Genomic DNA, 12,815 nt, shown 5'->3' on the forward strand with positions numbered 1-12,815 from the left:
GGTGTGTAGCAAAGTCATCCAAAAAAGATATCTGCTGTTAATCTTCAAACAACAAACAAATACAGTCAATTACTGTTTAAAACAAATCCAAAGCTTCTGTTGGGATCTTGCTCCAGAGTTTACTTTCTATTGCTGTCAGGGGAAGTTCTTCTCTAAGAGTTATCTGAACGGCTCAGGTCAGTTTAAGTTCATTTCCTGCAGTTCTGAGTTTGAGAAAAGAAACATTACTCAGCATCCTTCTTACGTTTAACTTTCTCATAGTTTGAAAAAATCGTTGTCAATTCTGACTTTTATTCAGGCTAAATATACCACATCCTTTACCTTTTTTTCTTGCAGTCATCTCTCTTCCTGTCCTTGGGTCATTTTGCTGCTCTTGTCTCGGTCTTAAGGATGACAGCCTGAATTCTATTGCGACAAAGCTAAACACTAACTCTAATGAAAGTCTTACTTCGTCTGTGTCGTATGTATGTTGGTGCATCATAGAATTAGAGTAACTAGAAAAGCAGTGGCTGATTTCTAGCCTCTTTAAAAATAAATAAGGTGAAATTGTCATTTACGATCTTATATGTAGTTCAATTTTAAAAATCATTTTCAAGTGTAGAGCTTGTATTTAAACATTTTAAGCTTAATCTTTTTCAAAAGAAGCATTTAAACAATGATTTTCATAGGCATTGTACTTAACAAATACTGCTTAAACGCAGTCCCAACTGATGTAGGTATACTAATGAATAAAAATATTCTGAACTTAACTTGTAGTCTTTAGACAATGGTGACTTATTTAAAGCAAAGGAGGTGAGCCCAGGCTCTGTTTCCCTCTTCCCTGCTCCCAGTGATTGAAGTAGCTCAACTTTACAGGGCCGACTCTCTTAGGATTATAAGATTTTACTTGAAGAAAGGGTTCTTTGACATGACGAAGCTTGAAAACCACATTGTCTAGTAAGGTAATAAATACATCCTCCTCTCTGTCTTCATCTGGACATAGTAATGGTAATAGCGAGCCTTAATAGGCCCATGTTTAGTGGAAGAGGATTGCCTGATACTTACTGCTTCAGAAGATCTTCAACTTTTAAGTGATAGCTATCCATTTTAAGATGAAAGTAAAATGGATAGTGTTGGGAGAATTTACCAGAACCTTAATTTTTTTCAAATTGAGTAGATAATTCGAATACAGTTATGTCAAAATAATGCTCCCCTGCCCAGGTGATTTTTTGATTAGCAATTCTTGTTTAGGAGAAATTTATTTAAAAGTATGATTGGGTTTAGTCAAAATAACCAATCATATTTTTAAAAGCATGTATTTTAAAATAGTTTCAGAATGTTACCCTCCCACCTAGTCTTTTGAGGGAAAAATACACTCAGGTTTGGCCCTTTTTTTGTGTGTGTGTACAAAGAAGAGCAAAGATTTTATCAGGAGTGTTCTGCATCTATAATTTCATGGGCGGGCCACTTTAAGGAATGGAGTGATTGAGTACTTAAAGAAATAATGTTCTGAGAAAGAAACATCTTTAATGAAAATGAAAGAAATGTGACCAAGTCACTCTGACTTGTGGTTACAGACCCGCGCGCCAGACCCGCGCGCCAGGCCCGCACAGGGGTGGGGCTGTGCTGGTTTCTTGAGCCCAGGGACAGCTTGCATTTTTTTCATTTTATTACTTTCTATGAGTAAAAACTGGGGTGATTTGAACAGTTTTTCTGTGTGTACATTCATGCATGCCCTGCATCCACCCTGTATGTTGTGTGCAAGTACGAAACAGGAAATATGAGAGAGAATGTCGCCTCAGACTCTCCAGCTTGGTCGTTGCAAACGCCTTTCCCGGTGTCGTGTGCTTTCCCGGCTCACGGCTTCCTCTGTTGTCGGGCACACCCGGGATCCTCCCTGTCCTGTGCCGGAGTGCAGGGCAGCCTGTGAACCCCCTCTTGTCCTCTTCGTAGAGCCTTTGTGTGTTCACCCCGCCCGGAATCAAGGAAGGAAAACCCAGGCTCATCCCCGCCGGGCCCATCGCCCAGGGCACCACCACCTCCGCCTACGTGGCCAAGTCCAGAAAGACGCTGCTGGTAGAAGACATCCTTGGGGTGAGTGGCCTTTTAGTCTTTGCAACATTTGTAACCTGAAGTATTTAATCAAGAAAGATAGCATATTTTTATACTGTGGTAGATCGCATGCCTGGCATGCACAAGGTCCTGGGTTCAGTACCCAGCACCTCCATCAAAAAAAAAAAAAAATTAAAGACAAGAAAGATAGCATATATTCTTGATGTTATAATTTAAGCCATTTTGTAGCAGCATTAAAGCAAGATACAGATCAATAAATGTGTTTGTATGTAAGCTAATTCTGTACTCCGGAAATTACATCTTACACGTCCCCTAGGGTCTAGATTTCAGTAGTTCTTCTTTCAAGGTTTGCCAGGATAGTTAGACATAAAGTAAAGTGTGTATTTATATTCATGTGAACCAAGTGATGAGCGCTTCAGGTTTCATGTCCTAGCAGGATACGTGTGAATGAGTCGGCCACTGCTGTGTAGTGTGTGGTAGTGTGACAGACCCCCCCAGACTGGAGTGGTGTCATCACACAGCAACCACTCTCTGTCTCTCTTGAGACTCTGGGCTGGGCCGTTCTGTTGATCTGGGCCATCTCTGGTGGGGCCTGTTCATGTGTCTGAGATGAGCCGGATGTCACTTAGGAGCTGGTTAGGCTCAGACGGCCTTCGTGCTCTGCGTGGGTCTCACTGCCCCTCCCAGTGAGGCTGCCCTGGCATGTCCTTACGATGGTGGCAGGGGGTGGAGGGAAGAAGTGGACACACGCAGATGAGTCTTCGTGTCTGCTTGCTTCAGATTCACACAGTGGGCTCAGACCAAGGCCACGGGTACAGAGAACGTGGCAAAATGGAGCCCTCAGAGCGGTCTTCCAGAGTACGTGTGGCCTGGCGATGCAATGTCACTGCACAAGCTCAGACTTCAAAAGTGACGAGCATACAGACAGACACGTGGGGTGATGAGTTTGCTCTGAAAAAGTGCTGCATTGGAGTCACAAAATCTGGTTTTTAATTTTGGTTTTGCCACTGATTATCTGTATGACCTTGAACAAATCAGGTTATTAGCTACTTTATCAAAAACTTAAAAAGAAAAAGTACTTAAAAATAAATGATTCACAGTACAGTGTATATAGATGACAACATTGCATTATAATCATCAAATTTGCTAAGAGGCTAGATCTTAATTATTCTCACCACAAGAAAGAAAGGATCATTATGCAGCTTGATGGGGTACTAACACGTGCTACAAAGACAGTCACACCACAGTGTGTCATCGCATCAAATCAACGTTTGTGCACCTTAAACTTCCAGTGTTATATGCCAAGTGTGTTTCAGTTTTATAAAGTAACGGTTAAAAGTGGATGCTGTATAAGTTGTCATTTGGAAATTTTCTATTGTACGTATATGCATGCTTTCAAAAGATCTGTAAATTGCAAGTGTAGATTTGTACTGTTCTTGACTCATGAAAAGCTTCCTATAGACAGCAGGAACTGGATAAATAGAATTGGTGTTTTGATATTATTTCACTCGATTTCTCTGTATTCCTTTGAGTGATTTTGCTCAGCTAGAAAAGTATTTAAGTCGAAGAACTAATTTTATTTGCCATGATAGGGAATCAATAATTACTGGATTATCTAAATACTGAATGTGGGCCTTTGAGTTTCAGTTACAATGACTGTGATTAACTTATGCTTCTGTGTTATTCTAACCTTAAAATTAGAAAAGAAAGAGTGTTTCTATATAATTTCCTTCCTGTGGCATTCACGTTAGGAGTAGTTTTCACTTGTGACATTATGCCTGCAAAGCCCCTCAGAGAGTTCTGGCACACAGCCAGTGAGGAGGAAATAAACGTTAGCCGTCTGAAGTACTTTAATTACTGCATGAAGTTAATATATATCCATTCATTCCTCAAGTTCTACTGTACAAGGATAAAGAGACATTAAAGCAGTCTTTGGGCGTAAGTTCCATGTTGCTAAAGATGAGCGTGATCTTAGACAAGGTGTAGAGTGACCATCATTGTTGGCTTTCCTTTGAAAAGGACTGTGTGCTGTTGATTATAGGTGTTGGGAAATTTCTCGGAGTCCTAACTGAAGGATTCCATTTCTTTCACTGAATTGATAGCTTTTCTTCCCCTTTTATGTCTTCAGGATGAACGATTTCCAAGAGGTACCGGACTGGAGTCAGGGACACGTATCCAGTCTGTTCTTTGTCTGCCAATTGTCACTGCGATCGGGGACTTGATCGGCATCCTGGAGCTTTACCGGCACTGGGGCAAGGAGGCCTTCCGCCTGAGCCATCAGGAGGTGAGCCCCCTGCTCGCTGGGCTGCAGCGGCACCTCCTTCGCTGAAGGCCCTCCTTAATACTGCTCAGTTAATAAATGAATGAATAGGTAACAAGTGAATATTTAAAACCATAATTTTCCTAATAATATTTTGATACTAATGATTTTTAAAAACTTTTTTTTGTTTTGCAGTTATTTAGAGAGGAAACTCCGGATTAAATAGAGTGATACAGAAATATAGTAATTTATTTTAGTAGGGATCCGTTTTAACAAGAAAAATAAAATTCCATATTGTAAATCACATAAAGTAGTAGGATGACTTGGGAGCGATTTCACATCTAGTTGTCTTTTTGTCCCTTTAAAAATGTCCCCTTCCTAGAGAATGTCGTGGGTAAAGCTTTCAGCACCAAATCCGTTTGGGAAGCATATGTTCCATTCACTGTTCCCTGACTCAGAACGGCTCATTAATGCAGCCAAATAGGATAACGTCGTCTGTCACCCGTGGTGTTCACCCAAGGCCCTCAGCGGCCTGTGCTCTGTCCACTTACCGAGATGACCCATCTGCTGCGCTGCCGGCCCCTTCCCTCCCTGCAGCCATGCCGGGCTCCTGAGCGGTCTGTCTGGCTCCTGGCTGGCTCCCCCATCCTCCCTTTGCTTGGACTGTGCTTGTCTTCGTCCCCAACCCCAGCCACTCGGTCTTCAGGAACGTCCTCAAGGTCATCCTATACATGCAGCCCTCGCTGAACCACGTACAGACTTGAGTGGCCCCTGTTGGGTCCTCCCCTCCCCCGGCTCTACCCCTTCTCTCTGGAGCCCCTGTCACAGCCAGTGTGACGTGCGTGTCACAGCCAGTGCGGCGCGCACGTCCCTGGCTTCCTTCCTCTCTGCCCACAGCGCCCTGCATGCTGCTCTTTGGCTGACGCTGTGTCTCTAGCACCAAGAATAGTGCCTGGTCCCCAGGAGGCACCCAGTCAATAACAAATGTTAAATGAATGACTATTAAGCGAAACCAAATAGCTAGGGGCTTGAGAACCTGTCAGCAAAGTTTTGGAGCTGTTTCCTCATTTTAAAGTGGTCATTAAAGGGCTTTTTAATAGTACTGTTGTTGAACTGAAAAATAATTGTTTTATGTTAAACTCATCGGATGATAGCTCTCTTAATCAGTTTGTCTTCCTTTTTCTCCAAAACTGAGAGGAATAAGAGTGCGTTAAACTCAATTAAAAAGAAGTGGGACATGTGAAAGAGAAACTTTGTACGTATTTGGCAATTTGTGTTTGGCAAAGTATTCAAAAACGCAATGAGCTCAGAAAAGTCACCGTATGTATTTGCGCCGAGTCTTCTGTCGGGATGCCTGCGTGCGACTGATGGAGGCTTGTCTCATGCTTTTTTCCAGGTTGCAACAGCAAATCTTGCCTGGGCGTCAGTAGCAATACATCAGGTGCAGGTGTGTCTTTGGGGCTTCCTAAGAGAGGAGGCTTGTTTAGAGTGTAGCCCTGGGGGCGGAGTGGAGGTTAATGAGTAACCCAATGCTTTATTTTTGGACATGAGGTATTTTGTTATTTTTAAAATGTTTAATCTATTCACTTATATTTACTCACGCCCTGCCTTAAATATCTTCCAATTATATATGTGTGTATATATATGTATATAGAATTTTAAATCATTTATGTAGTAAATGATATGTGTCCTCTCTTGTTAGGTTTTGGTTTTCCACTGAAATCCCAGGAACAGTCTCCTCCTGGCAGTAACACTGATATTTTTATGATGCCATCCTCTAAATTAAAATATTAGACTAAGTAGTATATGAAAACATTAATTTTAAATTTAAGACAACTGGTTATTTTGAAAACATGATCTAATTTAAAAGATCACAAACTGCATCGGGTTTTCCTGATAATTGGACTTTAAGCCTCAGGAACATGATGGCAACAGAATTTTGTGCATTTCTTGGTTGGGGAGGGGAGGGGGTAATTAGGTTTATTTATTTTGATAGAACCCAGGGCCTCGGGCATGCTAAGCACATGCTCTACCACTTGAGCTACACCCTCCTCCTCTGAAGAACTTTGTTACGTATCTTCCACGTCTTCTTTTTTGTTGTTTGTTTCTTTAAGTCCATTTCAGCAGACTCGGGTTGACGGGGACCGGTGTGATAGGGACAAATAGATCCATGTACATGTACTTAGGACGGTGGTATGCGGAGCAAGGACGTGTTGGATTTGACATCACTGAGTGTCAGTGGAATACGTGTCCAAGTACAGTTTTTTAAAGCATTAAAGTGTTGATTGTGTTATGCTTTTTTTTTTTAAATAAATAAGGTGAATAGCATTCTGGAATTTTTTCTTAAATAAGCATAAATCCGTTAAAATTAATAGCCATTATTTTATATGGCAGGTATGCAGAGGTCTTGCCAAACAGACTGAATTGAATGACTTTCTACTCGACGTATCAAAGTAAGTGTTCATTTCTAGGGCTGTGGTAGCTCTTGCTGGTCAACAGTTTAAACCAGGTGCAGGCCCTGACGGGGGCAGCCTGACGTCCTCTGCAGTCAGCAGCCAGCAGAAGACCGGTCTTTACGAGGGAGGCGCTGAGGTAGCCTGGTAAATAAGCCTGATCGTATTTTGGATCATAACTGCATTCTCACCCATGTTCACTTTACAAGTGGAGGAGTGCAGATGTACGTATGTGGTGATCTTGTTTTGCAGTTTGGTGTGTGTTTTCTAAACAGACTCCCTAGAGCGTGTTGGAGACTTTGGAGCGCAGCACGCGATGTGTCTCTGCTTCTGCAGGAGGAAATTGCAGTAGCAGCCGGGGAGGAAACGCTCTAGTTCATTATTTTCCAAAAAATCCTCTCTGGCATTTTCTACAAATGTCAATAAATTAAAACATGGTATTGATATTATTATTTTAATTTTTCCATGTATAGTAGCTCAGATATCATTTTTGAGAAAATGTTCCATTTCCCTGAAGTTTGACCTAGAAAAACCCCCTCGGGCTGGCAGCGGAAGCATTTACAAGAATTTATTAATGTCAGGCTCATCTCGGTTTTGCTTGCTATGGGGAAGATCTGTGTCTATCTGACCCATCTACTTAACTGTTGAAATCTAAAAAAATGCCCCAGGACCTGGCGACTTCAGGTCACGTCCTCTGACAGGTTAACTGAAGGACCACGTGCCCGCTCCTGCCCGGCCGCCAGCTGCGACCTGGCCGTGTTCTCGCTCGCGTCACTTTGGCAGCGCTTCCTGAGTCCCTCATCGAGAAGTAATCCCCTCACCAGTGATCCTGAAGTTGCTGCTTCGTGTCTTGAAGTGTGAAATTAGAGACGCGTGGGACTGGGAGAGTTCCCTCTCGGTCCCCTGGGCCAGCTGTCTTCTTTGAGACAGAACTGAACAGTGCCTCTGGGACGCAGGGCGTTCCTACTGCAAAGCTCACAGGAGAGCACGCTGTGCGCCTTCTCTGGGCGCCGACGTGTTTAGTGTTTTGCTCGTCTCCCGCCGTCCAGCGAAGTGCCTCCGGGGACGCCTTAAGTCTCTTCCCCAGTGGGAAGACCATTTGCTTCGCCCTGTTCCTTGCCATGTGTTCCTCAGCAGACGCTGTAACTAAGCGAATCAGTGGCATCAAGCTAAACGATTTGTCTTCTACGAAAGGCAGTGTGTATGACTGTAAATTATCTTAACGCTGAGTACACTGCTACGTTTCCACACCCCTAAACTGAAAGCCGCTCCTTGCCGGCGGAGTCTGTATCAAGACTCTTCTTTGCATACTCCCTGTGATACACGCTGGCTGACTTGTCTGCTGCTCAGGTCCACGTGTTAGTGTGTATGCCATGTACCTCCAGGACATTCACTTGCGGTTGATAATGATGAATGTGTATTTTACCTGAGTGAAGCTGTGAGGTCCTTATCACTACCTGTATTCTGATATTTCTTCTCAAATGAATTGCAGTGCTTTCTTAGTACAGTTAAACTACATTTTAACTCTTGAGCTTTTCAGTGATAATTTATATTTTTATCATATTGATGAGATTTAGCAAATTTAAATATTTTAATTTCAGATCACAGTTATTAATGAGATCTTAAATACGGTGAAACCAAATTTATTCCTTCATAGTTTTAGTTAAATGCTACGGACTTTCTCTCTATGCTGAATACTGACTGGTAAGATAATTATTTAATGCATCTTCTGGAATTAGAGTCCTTATACTAAAGTCAATGATAAAGTTTCATTTATCTCTTTAAAATAATATTATTGATTGTTTCCACAAAAGGACAAAAATCAAACAACATATACCTGTATGTTTTTTATTTAAATGTAGGCAAAACTGGGAAATGTCTAGTATGTTCTGTGTGCTAATGATGTTACTTACAGGTTTTATGTTCCTTTTTTTCCAGAACATATTTTGATAACATAGTTGCAATAGATTCTCTACTTGAACACATAATGGTACGTTGCCTTCTGTTTTGAAAATGATTTTATTTAACCCTCAGATTCATGTCCTGCTAGATGGTTGAACATTTTAGTAAATGAGACACACCAGTATTTTAAATATGATGAAAGGAGCTCGTAGTGATCTGGAGGCACTGCCTTGGTTTATTTGTCACCTTCTGTTCATCTTGGAGGGGTTTTGAACAATGTTTTGAAAGTACCTGAGAGTTTTTTATTATCTAGTGGCGAGCTAATCTGAAAAAACACTTGATTTCTCTTTATGATTCATCAGAATACCTTTTGCATGTCGGCTGTATTAGGAATTTCCAGTGGATTCTTCCTGATCTTGAGGTTCATTCTTCTTAGTTTTAGTCCTAATTTTTCCTCTCTTGCAGAAGACTAGCAGGCGCTTGGGCCTGAAAGCCTTATGAAGCAGAGTCTTTTTTCCATGTTTCCCTGTGTTGCTGCTTTAGTGCCATGGAGAGACTCCACTGAGGAAGTGGCTCCCAGTGGTCAGAGTGATGTGTTTGGGACCCTGTGGGTGGCCAGGCTGGCCTGCTTGGTGTATCCATGTCCTGTTGTATATTTTGATAAATGTCCTTTCTCGTTCTCATTTCCCTGGTCTTTCTCAAACTACTGTAATCCTGTGCAGTAAGGGTTTTTCTTCAGGTGTAACTTATCTCTTGGATGCCATGGCAGGGCAGATATGGAGTGTGATCTGCTCAGTGTCCTGTAGAAATAGAAAGTTTACTGAAGGTAATATTAGGGGTTATTACTTTCAGCACATTCTTTAAGTAATTAGTGACATTGATGATTTTACAGTTGACCTTTGAACAACATGGGTTTGAATGTGTGGGTCCACTTATACATGGGTTTTTTCAGTAGTAAATACTGTGGTACTACACAATCTGCAGTTGGTTGAATTTGCAGATGTGGAACCATGGTCACAGAGGAACAGCATGTGTGGAAGGCCAATGATATGTTATACATGGATTTTTCAACTGCACATAGGGTCAGCCCCCCAACCTCTCCATTGTTTAAGGGTCAACTGTATTTGGATAAAAAAAGAGAGTAATTGATTGCACAGAAAGAATAACCTCTTTGATTATGACAACATTTAAGGAATTGGTAAAGCAATAAATATAAGAAAAATATCAAAATACGTAGATATAATATGGACCAATGTAGAGCCTGTACAAGGAGTACAAGAAGCTCTGAGTAACCAGTTCTTGTATTATTAAAATTGTATTTTAAAAAAAGTTTTAGCGAGATATAATTCAGGTACCATGCAATTAATGCACTTAAAGTGTTTGATTCAGTGGTTTTTAGTATATTCACAGATATTTGCAGCCATCACCAGTCAATTTTAGAACATTTTCATTACCTCAGAAAGAAACTTCACACCGTTTTAGCTCTCACCTCTCTGCCCATTCCCCTGACGCCTCAGTCCTAAGCAGTTACTGATTTACGCTCTTTTTCCATGGGTTTACCTGTTCTAGACGGCTCACGTAAGAGGAATTATGTAATACGTGGCCTTTTGTGTCTGGCTTCCTTCACTTAGCATAACGTTTTCAAAGTTCATCCATGTTTGTAGCCTGTATCAGGACTTCATTCCTTTTTATAGCCAAGTGATACTCTGTTGCATGGATATACATGCAACAACTTTAAAAACTCCATTTATCGACTGATAGGCACTTGAATTGTTTCTGTGTTTTGGCTAATGCGAATAGTGCTGCTCAGGACATTTGCGTAACATTTTTTATTCTAATACCTGTTTTCAGATGTTTTTAAGTAAGAGTGAAGCTGCTGGGTCGCATGGTTGCTCTGTGGCTGACTTTCTGAGGGACGGCCAAACCGTTCTCCACTTCACACTCCTACCAGCAGCGCACACACGTTCCAGTCTCTCCACATTCTCGCTAACACTGGCCATTATCTTGCTTCTTGGTTATTGCCCTCGTAGGGGGTGTGGAGTGCTATCTGTGCGGTTTGACTAGCATTTCTCTGGTGATTGACGATGTTGAGCATCTTTTCCTGTGATGAAGGCGTCAGCTTCACTGGCTGCTTTTTAGCTGAGTCTTTTACTGTCGAGCTGTGGGAGTTCTTCATGTGTTCCAGGTACAGATACGGCTCCCCTGCCTGATACATGATCGGCAGGTATTTTCTCCCATCTGTGTATATTGTCTTTTCACTTTCTTGAGAGTATCTTTGAAGCACAGAAGGTTTTAATTTTGATGAAGCCTAATTTGTTTCTTGTGCTTTTTGTGTCACATCTAAGAATCCATTGCCAAATCAGACGTCATGAAAATTTACTCCAGTATTTTCTTTTAAGAGTTCTTTAGCTTTAGCTTTTACATTTGGTATTTGGACTTACATTAGTTCATTTTTGTTTATGGTATAAGGGTCCACCTCATCCTTTCACATGAGGCTATCTAGTGTTCCAGCACCATTTGTTGAGAAGACTGTTCTTTCCTCTTTAAATGGTCTTGTCAAAACCATTTCAGCATAGACACATGGTTTTCTTTTTAGGCTCTTAATTCTACTGAATTGATTTATATGTCTAGCTAAATGACAGTCTCACCCTGTTTTGATTACTGTTGCTTTGTAGAAAGTTTTGAAATCAGAAAGTGTGAGTTTTCCAAATTTGTTTTCCATGTTCAGTATTTTTTGGCTGTTTTGGGTCCCTTGCAACTCCATATAAATTTTAGAAATCTGCTTGTCAATTTCTACAAATAATTCAGAGGGGATTCTGGCAGGGATTTTTTTTTGACTCTGTAGATAATTTGGGGGAATATTACCATCTGAATAATATTAAATCTTCCAGTACGTCAACATGGGTGTTTTCCATTTATTTAAATCTTTTTAATTTCTTTTCTGTAATTTTCAGAGTATAAGTATGCTCTCATTTTGGTAAAGCTATTTCTAGATATTTTATTTTTTAATGCTATTATAAATGGAACTGTTTTCTCAATTTTATTTTCAGATTTTTCATTGAGAAATATATAGAAATAAAATTAGTTTTTGTATTTTGATCTTGTACCCTCCAACCTTGATGAGCTCTAATTTCCAATAGTTTCTTCGTGGGTTCTTTAGAGATTCCTATATGCATGATCATCTCATCTACAATTAGTGATGGTTTTATTTCCTCCTTTCTCATCTGGATGCTTTTTTCCCCCTTGCATAACTGTCCTGGCTAGATTGTCCAGGGCAGTGTTGAATTAGGGGATGGGAGTGTGGACATCCTTGTCTTGTTCCTGATCTCAGAGGAGAAGCATCCAGTCCTTCAGCATTAAGTAGGTGGATTTGCTGTGGGTTTTTCATAGGCAGCCTCTATCAGGGTGAGGAAGTACCCTTCTATTCCTAGTATTTTTTTAGTGTTTTAAATCATAATTTGATGTTGGATTTTGGTCACCATCCATTTTCTCTGCATTTATTGAGATGATCGTGTGTTTCTTGATTTTTATTCTATTGATATGTAGTATATTATATAGAGGCCTTTTTGGATGTTAAAGTAACCTTGCATTCCTGTGATGAATCCTTCATCATGGTGATGATTTATATTGGAATGACCTTAAGTTTAATAAAATCATAGGTAGAGTTGATATTTTTAGCATATGGAGTCTTCTCTTACAAAAATGTCTAATTTTCAGTTTTTAAAAAATCTCTTGCACTTGAGTGTATTGGCTTTGGTCCTGCGTGTTTGGTAAGTTTTTTCAGTTTGCAGTCTTGGATTTTCAAGAAAGAAAGTTATTTATAATCCATATAAGGAGAGCAGTGGTTCTGTGTTTCCAGTGTTTACATTATTTTTGTTGTTGTTGTTCTTAATGCATTTGCTGGGACTTAAGAACCCTGTTGAATGGAACCAGTGAGAGTGGATGCAGTTTCCTTACTGCGCCTGCTTCTCACGTTCCATCGCTGCATGTGTTTGCCGAAGCTTCCCCAGCAGGTACTATTCATCAATGTAAAGACTTTCCCTTCTGTTCTTAATTTGCTTTGAGTTTGCATCAGACCGGGTGTCAAGCACTATCACATTTCTTGTTCTTAAAATGATGTGGTTTTGCTTCCTTTAATCAACTAGGAC

At 40.7% G+C, this 12,815-nt stretch overlaps 1 protein-coding gene across 7 annotated transcripts in view; it reads left to right on the plus strand.

Moving 5' to 3' along the window:
* Positions 1-12,815, plus strand: part of PDE10A (phosphodiesterase 10A) — a 531,531-nt gene that overhangs the window by 451,200 nt on the left and 67,516 nt on the right. For all 7 annotated transcript variants that reach the window (XM_064486482.1, XM_031456668.2, XM_031456666.2 and 4 more), the window contains 5 exons: positions 1,933-2,073; positions 4,181-4,336; positions 5,709-5,759; positions 6,707-6,765; positions 8,704-8,755. In XM_064486482.1, the coding sequence (XP_064342552.1) occupies positions 1,933-2,073; positions 4,181-4,336; positions 5,709-5,759; positions 6,707-6,765; positions 8,704-8,755 (459 nt within the window). The remainder of the gene's footprint in view (positions 1-1,932; positions 2,074-4,180; positions 4,337-5,708; positions 5,760-6,706; positions 6,766-8,703; positions 8,756-12,815) is intronic.

This window comes from Camelus dromedarius, chromosome 6, assembly GCF_036321535.1.
Source record: "Camelus dromedarius isolate mCamDro1 chromosome 6, mCamDro1.pat, whole genome shotgun sequence".
Lineage (NCBI taxonomy): Eukaryota > Metazoa > Chordata > Mammalia > Artiodactyla > Camelidae > Camelus > Camelus dromedarius.